This window comes from Caloenas nicobarica, chromosome 27 (assembly GCF_036013445.1).
Source record: "Caloenas nicobarica isolate bCalNic1 chromosome 27, bCalNic1.hap1, whole genome shotgun sequence".
NCBI classification, from domain to species: domain Eukaryota; kingdom Metazoa; phylum Chordata; class Aves; order Columbiformes; family Columbidae; genus Caloenas; species Caloenas nicobarica.
In genome coordinates, this window is record NC_088271.1 from 1421964 (window position 1) to 1437239 (window position 15276).

Consider the following 15276-nt stretch of genomic DNA (forward strand, 5'->3'; position numbering starts at 1 on the left):
TGAACCCCTCCGCGCGGAGCGGGCTGGCGCGCGGGGGCGCATGCGCACAACTTCATTTGACTCCCTCACCGCAACACTGCGCAACCGCGGCCTGTTTCGGCGCTGAGACGCATGCGCAAGAGCTCGCCAGCCATCCGCCGGCGCAGGCGACGCTTTCTGCGCCTGCGCAAGAGTTGTCACTCAAATTCCCTCCAAGCCCCGCCCTCCCCCCCGCTGGTCATCGCTCTTCTCTCCGCGCATGCGCGGAGCGGGGTTCCCCCCCCCCTCCCCTCGGCGCGTCCCGGCCTCCCCACCATTTTGTGCCGTGATCGCAGGGTTAGTGTGTGATTGTGTTGTGTTCTCCCGTGTGTTCGGGCCTGAGGCGGAGTATCGAAGGGGCCTTCATGGCGGAGAGTCAGTCGGCGGCCGGGCTGGGGGACTTCACATCCCTTGGCGGGGCCGCGGCTCTCGGCTCAGAATCCGAAACTCGGCGGCTGAGCGAGCTACGAGTCATCGACCTGCGGGCCGAGCTGAAGCGCCGGAGCCTGGACAGCGGCGGCAACAAGAGCGTCCTCATGGAGCGGCTGAGGAAGGTGAGGCGCCGAGACGGGGGGAGGGGACGCGTCATCCGGGCCCTTGTTCCCAGGCCCGAGGCGCCCGGCGCATGCGCGCTGCGCTCTGGCCGTGCTGGAGGAGCCTCTGAGGGCGCTGCTGCTGCTGTCGCTGCGCCGGGCTGCCCCTTCCTTCCCCTTCCTTCCCCTTCCTTCCCCTTCCTTCCCCTTCCTTCCCCTTCCTTCCCCTTCCTTCCCCTTCCTTCCCCTTCCTTCCCCTTCCTTCCCCTTCCTTCCCCTTCCTTCCCCTTCCTTCCCCTTCCTTCCCCTTCCTTCCTTCCCTCGGGTCTCTGCGGAGCCTCTGCTCTTGATCTCGCTCCGTGCTGGCCTCGATCTTTCCCTTGCTCCCTGTCCCACACGTACCTGTGTCTTTCCCCGATTCCCTCTCCCCCCAGCATGTACACACGTTCCCTGTATCTCTTATCTCGCTTCCTCTGTATGCGCTTCATCAGGCTCCACCTCTCCGGAATATATTTTCACAGACTTAAAAGAAGCCAGAACAGTGTAGCCAGTCATGACCATTTTATACATTCTAATAGGTCTACGTGTTAAGAAAAAAATACTGCTGGGTGCATTTGAGTTCCTGTAGTGGTCATTCTCAGTTTTATACCCTTAAAGTGCTTATCTGCTAAGCAGGGAGCCTTGTTTACAGATGAGGGCACCTTTGCTCCTCAGCCGTGGCGTGATTTGGCTGCGGGGTTGTGTTACATGCCTTCACTAGTCAGCGTTTCTAATGGCTGATACGGCTGCTTGGCTGTGTGATCTTTACTAGGATGAGACACAGATGTTTCCATCCGACACATCTGTAAAAATGCTGTTGTGGTTTAACCGTAGTAGACAGTTAAGCAGCACACGGCCGCTTGCTCGCCCCAACCCTCCTGGCAGGATTGGGGGGGAGAATTGGAAGGATCAAAGCAAGAGAACACTTGTGGCTTGAGATAAAGGCAGTTTAATAATTTTTTTAAAAATAATGGCAAAAAAAAAGCCAACAGAGAGGAGGAAAAAGAAAAAAAACACCCAAGGAAAACAAATTATGTAAAAGAAAAGTTACTCACTCTGAACTGACTGATGCCAAGTAATGGCAGCCCCACCCCTACAAGTTTTATTGCTGAGCATTTGGTCTGGAATGTCCTGTGGGTGGGCTGGGGCAGCTGTCCTGCCTGGGTCCCCTCCCAAGGTCCCGTGCACCCCTGGCCGGGCAGTGTGAGAAGCAGAAAAGGCCTTGGCGCTGTGCAGCACCCGCTGCTCCACGACGGCTGAAACATCCCTGTGGTATCAGCGCCGTTCTCAGCACAGATCCAAAACATGGCCCCGTACAGGCTACTGTGAGGAAATTCATCCTGTCGAAAACCTGTATAAATGCAAACAACCAAATGATACAACCAATGTCGTGCTGCTGTCCCCAATAGGCCATTGAGGATGAAGGAGGAGATCCTGATGAAATTCCTGTGGCCTCAGAACTAACCAACAAGAGAACGCCCAAAAGAACTAGCAAAGGTATGGACTCCAGACAAATACAGTTCCTTTGTTTCCTTGTAGCTAGAAGTTAGCATACAACGTTGATTCCTTCTGTAAAAAAAGAGTGCTTTTTCTTTTTTCTGTACACAAAGCATTAAAACTGTGAGCAATAACAAGTTTAAACGATAATATGACATCCAGCCGTACTCCACTTGCGAGTCTTGAAGCCTGTAGATGAGACCATAAGTTGCGGATGTTTCTGGATTTGTGAGTGTAGAATTGTGTCAGGTACAGAGCACGGGGCCGCAGCGAAAGCTCTGCCAGTGTACGTCAGGGTGGCTTCACAACACCCCAGGTACTAATTTCCTTGCCGTAACTATATACATTTTCCTTTTTTTCATAGAAGCTCTTGAATTATCTTTGGGATACATTTTTAGATGTGAGAAATTAGAACAGGAGTAATTAGAACAATTTTTTGTTGCACAAATAAGAAATGTGTATAACTGTTGTTAGTGTTGTATTTAATTTTCTAACTGCTGTTTTGAAAACAAACTGTTCTGAAATAGCTCATTAGTGATTTAAGTATATTGTGCCTCAAAAATGTTAAATATTGTGTGGGCCGTATTATGTGTGGTTTATTTGAATTGCTCATAGCCAGTTCTTAAATTCTTAAACAGTGTTGGATAGATAATTCAGGAAGAGCAGGCACGTTTAGAAATTTAGTGCTGTATCTCACTTCAGTGATACTATTTTTAGGAAGAAAATCAGAAGAAGAAGGTGTTGAAGACAATGGGCTGGAAGAAAACTCTAGAGATGGGCAGGTAAGTGAAGTCATGATTGCTGTTACTAAAAATATGCATCATTTAACCCACAAAAAATAAACGGCTCCCCTTTTTCTTTCTGTAGGAGGACATCGAAGCAAGTCTGGATACCTTGCAGGATATTGACATGATGGATATCAGTGTGTTAGACGAGGCTGAAATCGATAATGGCAGTGCCGTAGACTGTGGAGAAGACTATAGTCCTGATAACATTCTTGATTCTTTGTCTGATAATAAAGACAATGTTGAAACGGAAATGAAAGAACTTCCAGATCAGCTAACAGAAAATGAGGTGAGTAGAGGTCTTTGGACATTTTCAGAAGATATTTAATAAGTATATGGGCACTTGGGTGAGTTATTTGAGTGTAACAGAGTATAGGACATGGTTTGGTGTGGATTCTATTTCACATCAGCAGCTCTCATGTCCTGCTGTTTAAGTGATAAATGTTTTGGGACCTCTCAGAGGCTTGAAAGGTAGCAGTTCTAGTGTTCACTCTTCCCATTTAAATGTGTTTAAGTATATAAACACCTGTACCCAGCCAGCGAGATATCTGTATATATGGAGACAAAAAATATGTTTTCAACTCTCTGATGATTTGGCAATGTTTTCTGTAGAAATAATGTTCTGGTTTAAAGAATTTCTGTTGTAATTCCTTTTTTACTCCTTTAGGAAGATTATGATGAAATTGAAAACAATTTAGATGCCTCCTCTTCTGATCTAACTGAGATGAAGGTAAATTGAAAATGTTGCTGTATTTCAGGTTGTTATTATCAGTATTCACTCTGTGTTCATACTACACAAACGAAAACATGACCATAATATGAAATTGTACTGTTTATTTCTTCTTTCTCTTGCTGATTGTATCAAGCAGTAGCTGGGTTTGGTTTCCACTCTGCAGTTGATGTGCTACACAAAGATACTTTACTGGTCTCTTTAATATTCCAAGTTACATACGAGAATGCAATTGTGGCTGAAACTGTGATTTGGCTTTAATGTGCCAGAAGAATTACCTACATAAAATACTCGGTTGCAGTGGATGGGGAAAAACATGCTAAACGTAGTAGGTGAATTTGTGTAGATTTCAATCTCGGGGTTGGGCGGGGGGTTGCTGTTAGAAATTCTGTGTTACAAAACATATTTGATAAAATCCTCATTCTGTGTTTATTTTCCCAAACAGAAAATGGAGAAGCTGCACTTGGAACCAGGTACTGTTAAAGAAAAACATATTCCTGTCTTTTCAACTAATACTTTTTAAACCATTAACTCTTAAAAAAACCCAAGCAAACGAACATAATTTGCATTATTTTTATGATGGACAATCCAGATTATGCAGGGTCATAGAGATTGGAAACCCAATCATATCCCCAGATCTGTGAAGTGATGCTTGTCATCTTTGCAATATTTCCAGTGAAATGAAATGGTTTAAAAACCTGTTAAACTACATAAGTGGATTTAGAGAAGTTAATCGCAGTTTAAAAGCTAAAGATTCTACTTGTAAACAGATCTTGTGATATCGCACACACCTTAACGCTGTTACTAAGTAGAGAGCAGTGAAAGCAATAAAAAGATACTGTAGGGCATTAAAATGTAAAGGTTAGTTACTGGATACAGAAGAAAGAAGAGAGTTTCTTCATGGGAATTTCATACAGATACTTTTCACTTTCTGGACTGCAAACACTCTCATGCACCATCAGAAGATGCCCAGTTCTCATGTTGGACTGTCTGCTCTAAAAGGATTTCACAGAAATTTAAAAATTGAACCCTCAGTGCCTTGATACGTTCAGTTAAGCGTCTCGGACTCTGGAAGCTAACTAGAGAAGAAACAGAGCTGAACCGTTTGGTGAAGAATATCCAGGAACAGCCAGAAGGTTTTTGTTAAATCTGGGGGCATTTTTCTTCCCTGTTAACACTGTAGGGCTGGTTTGGTAGTTTGTGAGACAGCAGGTAGCGCGGTACTTTGCACACTGTGTACACTTAGGGTTTTCCAATCTCTGTGTAGCTTAGAAGTTCTCTTGGTGTTAGTGTGGCAGCCATGCCAGTTCCACATTTGTGATTGCTGTATTTCCCTGGTGATTAAATCTTGTGCCATTCTATTCCTGTTAAATCCGTAGAAAATGAGAAAATACTCGACATTTTGGGGGAAACTTGTAAATCTGAAGTACTTAACGAAGAAACTTCCGAAGCGGAGCGGCCACATGCGCAGGAAGCGAGTAACGCGGTGCCAGGCAAGAGGCTGGCGGAGGAAGAGGACGCTCTTGCTGCCGCTCAGGTGGAGGAAGATGCTTTAGATTTGGACAGCAAATCGGCACAAGCTTTGGCAAGGAAGGAAGCAAAGCGTTTAGTTGTAGCGAAAGGGGAGACAAGTGAACAGACACTAGAGGAAGAGAAACCGGACTGTGGCTCTTTAGTGGTAGAGACCCCAAGCGATCAGAGTAGCAAACGCTCCCAAGGCCTGGAAGCCTCTAGTGGGGGAACAGCGGCAAAAGGCGCAGGTCCCGAAGGCCAAGAAGGCAAAGAAGATGTCAAGAAAACAGAAGACAAAGCTAATTCTGAGGAATCCCCTGCTACTAAAGAGTCCTCAGCCAGTGAGGGCGGTGATCAGAAAAAGAGGTTTGTTTTTTCTCCGTTCTAGACCAGATGCTATCTTTTTTCATTGGTCGTTAAGTGATGCGCATAAGCGGTTTCCTTCAATTGGCCACCGAGACTGATGAAATTGTAGCCTATTCCTAAAGAGTCTGTTTTATTTCTTCATGTGCAGATATTTTTTTCTAAAGACAGAGGGTTTGATTTCCTTCCTTCCTCAACCTTCAAAGGTTGTTTCCTTAAATTACTCTTATTTGTTAATGTCTTCATAATATAAGTCTGTTTAAGAATCTGACTTCATTATTTACTGTCAGATTTCTTAAATGTACAAAGGTGTGTTTTCATTTGCAACATTTTCTGGTAGGTATTTCATTTTAGCATTTTTCATCATTTATGGTTATTCACTTTTCTTTCTGACTTGAATAATGTGGTGTTTTGTCTTTAGCCCTGTTGAGGAGGACAGAGATACAAAGATAATCTCAAAGGATGAGAAAGGTACGTTTCTTTTCAAAATTACAACTTGAATGATTGCTGGGAGTAACCATTTTTGTATTGGGTGGAGTATTTCAGCGGAAAAAGTGTTGGCATTTGTGCAGTTGTTAAATATAGACGTGCTGAAGTAATTTGGAATCTAGTATTTGTGTATTTAAATGTCACATAAACTTACAGCTTAACGTTGTCTTCAAATTAGATGGATGTTATTAAACCTTTGTCCACGCAGATCCTATTTACGGTTTAAATGTGCATCATAAGCAAGATGCAGAATTCTTGCCCAGCAGTGTCAGGTTCCTGCTCCTTCTTTTTCTTTTTAATACATCATGTCTTTGCAGCTCACCCCAGCGCTCTGTTCTCTCCTGCCTGAACAGAGCAGAAAATTTAGAGCTGACCGTTAACGTTCTTATCTACTGCAGGCAGGTAGCTGGGCACTGCAAGCATGGAAGTTCCAGCAATTCCTCTAACAGGCAAGAAACTCATTATGAGATCTGTCTGCCAGCTGGGCACGAAGAACTTGGTTTTAATTGGGTTTTTCAACACAGGCTGAACTCATTGTCAGCTGCTTTTTCCAAGATCCAGGGTTTTATCTGGGCGAGCTACTGGACTCACCCTCGGCTCCATTTGGACCAGTTTACCTCTTGCTTACACTCTGTCATCTTGGGTTATTTCAGGATATTTGAAGGAGTGTTTTGTGCGTGCTGTCGTTTACCCATGGAGATGAGTGTGGGGTTTTGTGGGCTGGAAAAAACTACTCTCGAAGTTTGCATTCCAGATGACCTTCAGGAGCCTTGGTGTCTGATAGCCTTGCCCCTGCGTACCTTTCTCCAAAAGATGTGCTGTGTTCCATAACATTTGTTTAAATCATTTTTCGTCTTAGGAAGCAGCACTGGGGAGAGCTAGCTGCTTGATTATCTCTTTGTGCATACAGAGCAAAGCGGTTGAGCCAAAAGGAAGGTACAGAAATATATACAAGTCACTTCTGACTCACACATTGCTATTTCCACACGTGTATGGAAAGATTTTATTAAGGACGAGGAGTTTTCTAGACAGGCACGTTCTGAAGAACCACAGTTACTTCAGGTCTGCACCGCTCCAGTTCCTTGAAGAATGACATGTTTCTGTTGCGTGTATCAAAGCTTGTAGTTCCATCCTAAAAGTTCTTGGACTTGGAATGCTTCTTGCCTTCAGGAATGTGAATCATGGGAGGAGACCACTAATACATTGCATTTCATTTACCCTATGATTTTTTAAAAACAGAAGATTTGTGAAACTGCTCCTTTTAAATTTAGAAGCAGCTGTTGAAATAATTAGGACTGTGGGTATGTTTTGGGTTTGTCTGGTTTTAGGTCACGCTGCTGGCAGTTCCAGTAGAAACTTTTGGGTGAGCGGACTGGCTTCCACTACCAGAGCCACGGATCTGAAGAATCTGTTCAGCAAATACGGGAAGGTAAGGGACGGTGTGGGGGTTTTTCGTGGTGGTTTGGATTTTTTTTTCGCTTGAAAGTGTCTTAATAATGTTGAAACATCATTATTGGGGAATATCTTTAAAATTGCCTTGGTACCGGAAGTTTTCTTCTTGTCTCAAGTTGGCAGTTGCTCTAAAAAGCCCCTGTTGGGTAGTTTGGGGCAGCGTTTGGTTTGGTTTTGGGTGGCTGGGTTTCCTGCAGTTGTTATTAATGACAGACAAAATGGCAAGTTAAATCTCCTTCTCAGTTGGGAAATTGAAAGTTTAATAGAAGACGGATGTCAGAGATGGCAGGAAGGATTTTTGACAGACCTTCAAAGCCTATTTAAAGATTGTAGTAAAAGAAAACTATGTGCTAACAATCACCTATTGAATCTTTAACAAAAATATTCTAGAACCTAAATTTGACTTTACAAGAGGTACAAAAAGTAAGTATAGCACAGCTTTGAGTTTGTCTAAACGTCATGAGACTAGTAAAACCTTTTTAACATTCCTCATAACAAAAATGCAATATTTCCTTCTATTTATTTGTTCAGAATTCCATCTAGGAACCTGGAACATGTGTCATAGAGATGTACCACCAAATTTTGAAATGTAATTAAAAACGATGTGACATCCAACCTAGTATTTGCCTCTTCTTAGATGCCATGGTAACATTTAGTCATTTAAATAAAATTACTGGGGTTTTTTTTTAGTATTAGCAGAGGCCAAGCTTCCTAGAAGTAGATGTACACCTGCAATAAATGCTCAAGAGCATATTCTTTATTCAGCTGTACTTTAAAATACGACACCTCTGTGAAATATGATTTATTTCTGTCACACAGAGTGAGCTGCATTGAATATATGAGCATAAATAAGCATCATTTATGAAAATGCATGTTTTACGTGGGCTTTTTCAAGTCAGACTTTTTGGGGAAACTTCCTGTTTGTTAAACAAGATTGTAGATAATGTGGTGGGTCTGCCTCTTAGCGGCAACTTTAAAACATTTATTTGAGGGGAGATGGCAAAGCAATTCTCCTTTCGTGTTTGTTAACCTCTGAAAAACAGGCGTTTCCGGAATGATGCCAGACAGGGAGAAACCAGAGTAGAAACAGAGCTCGTACTTCTTGCTGTTTGGCGGTGGGCATGTGTGACAGTGCGTGTTAAAGCTCCTTATCTTGGACAGGTGGTGGGTGCTAAAGTGGTGACCAATGCTCGCAGTCCCGGCGCTCGCTGCTACGGCTTCGTGACCATGTCCACGGCCGAGGAAGCCACCAAGTGCATTACTCACCTCCACAAAACAGAGTTACATGGGAAAATAATCTCTGTAGAAAAAGTGAGTACCGATCCTCAAAGATACCCCATCACCACCAGATTGTACAAATTACCAAGACCACATTCTCAGCTGATGATGTGCAAAATCAATTTCAGGCCAAAAATGAACCCGCTGGGAAGAAGCCAAGTGAAAAGAAAGAGAATGAAGCAAAGAAAGAACCGGTCAACGAGAGGTACTGTTGTAAAAATTCTCTGTCCGAAGGGGTTTTGCTGTTCTTCAGTCTGTGTTGATTTGTCAGGAAGAACAGAGTTACAGTAAGAATTTCTGTGGCAAACAGTCAAAAAGAGCAACTCTTCCTACAAGATAAACTACTGTTGATGTTTGGTGCTTAACTTCATGTGTTTCTATTCCATGCTTTAAGGCAGGCATTGGAAAGTTGCATTTTCAAGCACACATTTTAATCCAGCTATATTTGGGTTCTAGTAAAGATTGGGTGTTCTCATGTCATGAGTCTATGGGAAGGGCCATTTGAGAATTGTGATCAGTATGTCACTGTTTCTCCAGTACATTTTCCTCTCGTTGGAATGGGGCTTTCTCAGGTGGTTGTGCTCACCAAGAGGCAGAGATCAGTTGTCCAAGATCCTGTTTCCAGAACACGTTCCTCTTCAGCACTATGTTTTTTCTCTCTAGCATTGCTGAAGTAGCTGAAAAAGACACTAAGAGAGTGAATATGACACTGACTCCTTTGCTTTAATTATCTTATTGAGGCATAACTCATTTAAAATGGTATTTCCTGAGAAGGTTTTGCCTTTTTTTTCGCCTAATTGCCCAACAAAACTGATTCATATTGGAACTTCATAATTATGATGTTGAACAAGAAGCTTTGTGGGCATTAAGCACATGGTGGTGTGATTTTTGAATCACGGCCGAGCTTTTCTGACAACCGCACAGCATGGTCTGGTTGTTTTATTTGATGGTGAAGGAAGTTGTAGAAGGAAATCTTGGGAAATCTAATTATGACTGTCATGTCACATCAGAATTCTACTTTGTTGCTTTAATTTTCTTTTCTCTTGCTCTGTATCAGTCTAATCTATATCAATATCTCTCTGTAGACCTGGCAGTGTTAAAAGAGATGAGAAGTCTGACCAAAAAGATGATCCTAAAAAGACAGAAGACAAAGATGAAAAAGAAAAAAAAGAGAAAGATGAACTGAAGTCTGGTTCATCAGATCAACCTAAAACTATTAAGTCAGGTAATTTGGCTATTATTTTTTTATAGAGTAAAAGATAGGGTGAAGTGTGAGTAATTGCAGGTAGTTCTTTCCAAAGAAGCTCCAATATTCTAGGATTATTTCCAGTTCTTAGCTGGAAATTCAGAAGGTATGAAGGAGGGGAGGGTGTTTAACATCGTGTCATCCTTAACAGAAGCACTTGGAATAGGTGTAGTGAAAATTTATTTTTGAAGAGAAGCTCAAATGGCTGGTTTTTGCATTTTAGAGAATGTAACCTCTGGCACAGTGATGACTGGTGTAGGTTATGTAGTTTGACTGGGTTTTTTTTCCATCTCTTTCCCCTCAATCTCGGATTTATTTAGGAAATAAAGGAACAGAGAGAACAGTGGTAATGGATAAATCCAAAGGAGAACCTGTTATTAGTGTGAAAACGTCAACTACATCAAAAGACAGAGTAAGTAATGTTTCTGCTTGGGAAACACGGCAGTTTTCTTTAGGAATGAATACCGAATTGTGCCAACCTACGTGTAGCCCCCGCTTGTCTAACCGGTTTGTCCAACTAGAGTTTCTATAATGTGGATTTAGATCTTAATTAGTAAAACACCTTTCACACAGCTGGTACCATATTCAGCAATGAAATCCTGCCAAACAAGCGTGGGAAGGTAAGTATTAGTATATGTTAGTGTATGCTGTGTCTGTAATGTTTAAAAAAGAACAGCTTTTTTAAAAAATGTGGGGACCGAGCTTTGAGACATGAGATGTATGAATGGAAACAGAGCTCAGAATATTGTTTGTGATAGTTGTCCTTTTATAAATGTTCTCCATTAAGTTTCTCTACTTCAATATTAAATACAGAGCATTAAGAGCCAGGATCGCAAGTCAGAGAGCAGAGAGAGACAAGGGATTGTGCCATTTTACAAAATCAAAGCACAGCGAAAAATGAGGGAGGCAGAGCAGCGCCGGTAAGAGCAGCAGTGGAATTCATTCTTTTGTTTTTTTACCTTGAATGAATATTTTTGTATTTAAATACATTGTGTCTATAGAGAAATTAAGAACCTAATTCAGGTATTTGATGATTTTTTGGTTTTATTTCTGTTTCCATGCTGTTGAACCCAGGATAAAGGTGGCAATGGCCATCCTGCAAATTCCTCGCTAAAACTGTGACCTGAATTCCATGTTAAAACAATTTTCACACATTACAAAACTTTATTACTTAGCTAAAATAAGTTGAATTGGACGGGGGGTAAATATTTTCATCATTCTTACTGGAGAGGAAGAAGTTTCTGAGCCTTAGTGGAGTCCTCCTGTCCCACATACTGTTCTGACTTCTTCAGAGCCGGATGTGTTAGAGTAGAAGGAATGAGCTTTTATTTTCTTTTCTCTTCCCCATTTTAACTTATTTGTTGAAGTATTAGATCCGTAACTTTTGTTTTTCTGTTCAAACAGTACACGTGAGCGCCGGGAGAGACAGCAGCACCTGCAGACCATCCGGGAACGGGAAGAAAGGGAGAGGCTGGAGATTGCTCGGGAGAGACTGGAGATCGAGAGGCAGCGCCTTGAACGAGAACGGATGGAAAGAGAACGACTGGAAAGAGAGCGGATGCACATAGAACACGAAAGGAGAAGAGAACAGGATCGCATTCAGCGGGAAAGAGAAGAGCTGCGACGCCAGCACGAGCAGCTCCGCTACGAACAAGAACGTCGGTCTGCAATGAGGAGACCGTACGACATAGACGGCAGGTAAAGCCAATAAACACAAGGGATGCGGGTGGAAAACGGCGCTGCCAGCTGCTGTCTCATCAGCCTGTGCTGGTTGCATTGAGATGATCATGTTCAATAGAGGATTTTTTAGCTCCCTTTTGAACTTAATTATCCTTCTGGTTCGCACACTTTGGAATAAGGGAACAATATCAAAAGTCATTATCTTGACTAAAATGAGCACGTTCTTCCTTGCAGGAGAGATGATCCGTACTGGCCAGAAGCAAAGCGAATGGCAATGAACGACAGGTACCACTCAGATTTCGGTCGCCAGGATCGCTTCCACGACTTCGATCACAGGGATCGTGGCCATTATCAAGATCATTCAATAGACAGGTTCGTGTTGCCTCAGATCGAAAGACAAAAATATATTTAATGTCACATTTTGCCACCTTTACTGTGTATTTGACTTGCATTTTGTTTTGTAAGTGCGGCTTAGTGGCCACAGACTTTTTCTTACACGACCATGAAAAGATCTGTACTTGTAATGCTGTTTCACACATTAGTAGCATTCTGAAAACGTCCTAAATGACATTCTAGGCACCCAGCATCTTAATGAGAATATTCTCATTTGTACCTTAAGACTGACTGGGTTTTCCAGGAATGCAAAATGTGTCCTGGTTTCCACGTGTTCCAGCTGTTTGTGCCTTTTGTAGATAATGTTGGTGCTCCAGGGAAGCAGGATTTTTCATCTGGGTTGTTACACAGAGGGATTTTAACAGACTGCTGTATGTTGTTCTACCACAGTCTGATTTTACTTGTCTGTTTGTAGGAGATACGGATCAAGGACAATGATGGGAGATCGGGATGGACAGGTAAGTTGCTTTATAAAGCTACAGAAACATCTTAACTTCTTATAGCCTGTTTTTTAATAGTGTGTGTCAGATTAAATTGCAGTAGTGAGGAATTAAATGATATCTCCGAAATACGTATCGATAACCAGATTGTCTTGTTTTCTTTAATAAGATGAAATTCAGTTCGAAGACTTGTTTATTATAAGAGTTAGATAAAGCTGTTCTGATACAAAACAAGTGAATTGTGTCAAAAAGGGACTGTTGAGCCTGGAGAGGAGAAAGGCCGGGGGTTGTGTGGTCAATGTGCATCAATAGCTCATGGGAGGGAGCATGTGGAGGAGATGGAGCCGGGCTGGACTCAGTACAGGACAAGAGTCAATGAGCACAAACGGAAACACAGGAAATTCCATCCAAAACAGAGCAAATCACATTTAAAAAAAGACACACACAAAGCCTGTGAAGGTGGTCAGACGCTGGATCAGGGTGCATGGGAAGTTGTGAAGTGTCCAGCTGTGAGGATGGGAGACTGTTCTGGGTCTGATCCGGCTTGAGTTGGGGGCTGGACTAGATGGTCTCAGGAGGTCCCTTCCATCCTGAATGATTCTGAGATCGAGTAATTAGAGCTGAGCAACCTTAAAGAGTTTTTTTCAGGCGGTTCTGCAATTGCTCTTTGCCTTTTAGCATTATCCAGATGAGCGCCCGGGAGGACCAGACCGTCATTCGCGAGACTCTCGGGAGAGCTGGGGTGGCTACGGATCTGACAGAAGAATGAGCGACAGCAGAGGGATCCCCCCCCAGTCACGGTTAGTCTGTTAACTGAGGAGATTTTTTTTCTTGTGCACCTAAGGAATACTGCTGTATGTATAAGTAGGATGCAGTTTTTGGATGTACGATTCTTTTTTTTTCCAACTTTGTTCTCTGTTGGATGGACTACAGGTGAGTAGCCGCTTGCCTTGTGCATCAAAACGTTGGCATGATTTTCTTTTTTCTTCAATAACTTCACACCTGAAAGTCTTCATTACTATTGAAGCCTGATATTTTCAAGGTAGTGGTTCTTCTCCAGTTTGTGGTTGTTGGAAGCACCGTCCTGCCAGCCCTTTGAAAGGCAAACAAGTTAATAAAATGCTTACAGATCGGGGTGTGTTTTGAGGTTTGGTGTTGTGATTTTGTTTTTTAATAAGTCCTGTGAGTAAGCCAGCCTACAGAAACACCAAAAATCAATTGACCAGTTGAAACAAGCTGGGATGTTCAGAGTAAACTGGGGCATCAATGTAGCATAAACTAGATTAAGAAAATCTTATTTTCTTGTTTGTCATGTTAGTTGAACAGAAGACTTATTACGGAGATTTGACTTAACAGCAATATAAATACAAGATTTGCACGTACCTTGGTAAAGCATTTGAGTCAGTTTGTGACTGAGTTGTTTTACTTAAACCTATTTTGTTGACTCTGGCTAACATGAGAAGGTACGAATGTGGTACTTGTGCAGGGATGGATGTGAGCGGGGAGATCATGGTCGAAAGGTTAAAGGACACCAAGATTAAACACTGCTGTGGTTTTTATGTAGCGCATCGTAGTGAAGAGTGAAAAATCACGCAAAAAGTTCTAAAATAACACCTGTTGTATCAGCCTGACTGTTGGGGTCACAAGAGGAAATTAAAATGTCTCAATCCCTTTCTAGGCGTGGAGGTTTCATGCAAGGTGGCAACCAAAGTCAGATGATGCACGGAGGAGGAATGCAAGAAGGATTTGCTGGCCAGGAGAGAACAAACAGACCTAACGATCCTCGTTTCAACCGTCGCTACTGAGTATGTTTTAATTTTTAATGCAAGGTGGCAATTGAAATAAAGCTGTTACCCAGGGTTACCATTAATTGTAACTTATGGGCTACTGTAAGTGTATTTTTTTTTAAGCTGCTGCCATATTACATCACTCAATCCAATGTGAACTCATTTGTTTTGTAATGTGTTGTTCATATCCCATTGAAAATGTTTATTAATGAAGCATTCCATTTTCCATAAATAAAAGCCAGTTTACAGTTAATTGCTTTGTTTCAGCAGTCCCTGGAAAACAAATTTATTCAGCTCTATGTTAAACCATGTAATTTCAAAGGTGAACTTGCTTGAGCATGGATGTTGAACTAGATTATCTTGAGAGGGCCCTTCTAAGCTCAACAATTCTGTGAGTTACACCACAGCTCAATTTCTACACTGCCACTTATTCTGTCTGCTCAGCAAAGGAATCTGATCAGCACCCCGTCTTACCTACAATTATTTCTGTAAGTCACAAACTAGACTTGGCAAAACATTCAACTTAAACCCAGCAACTGTATGAAAGGATCAGTCCCTCACTGAACGTACACGTTGTCACTGAGATGCAGTAAGAGGAGAACAGATGCGCCAGGTTAGATGAAAAAGTCCTTCCCGCTCGGTATTCTTCCTCTTGTAGAAGCAGGCGCGTAAAGAAAAATACATTGGAGCAGGGTGTACGTAGAGCAGTCATCATCAGGCGATAACCTCCCAGTGGCCGGCACTCCGGGGTTTACTGAGCTGTAGTTTCCACCTGGGCCATCAGGTTTAAGAGCCACTGATGGACCCGTCCTTCAGGAATTAACTTAAGCGCTTTTTAAAGCTATTTATACCTTCACCAAATCCTCTGAAATCTCCTGGCAGTAAGTTCCATCGTATAACTAGTTAAAAAAGGAAACAAAACCCTTGCAAATCCTTCTTTCTTCCAGACCTACTTATATTTTGGCAGGGAACTAAGTGCACTGTAATCTTGGCTCCTCCTCTTCAGAGGAGCTGTCTCCTGGGGAAGAAGAGAC

General features: G+C 42.5%; 1 protein-coding gene across 1 annotated transcript; it reads left to right on the forward strand.

Moving 5' to 3' along the window:
- Nucleotides 1-111: 111 nt before the first annotated feature.
- On the forward strand, nucleotides 112-14404 carry LOC135999276 (scaffold attachment factor B1-like). The gene is given in 20 exon segments (XM_065652846.1): nucleotides 112-316; nucleotides 319-572; nucleotides 2000-2087; nucleotides 2805-2869; nucleotides 2955-3161; nucleotides 3540-3602; nucleotides 4048-4075; nucleotides 4982-5480; nucleotides 5899-5948; nucleotides 7295-7395; nucleotides 8580-8729; nucleotides 8825-8901; nucleotides 9782-9921; nucleotides 10263-10354; nucleotides 10756-10862; nucleotides 11347-11640; nucleotides 11857-11994; nucleotides 12431-12473; nucleotides 13134-13255; nucleotides 14134-14404. Coding segments are annotated over 20 exon segments (2850 nt in total). The 3' UTR covers nucleotides 14261-14404.
- The last annotated feature ends 872 nt before the right edge of the window (nucleotides 14405-15276 follow it).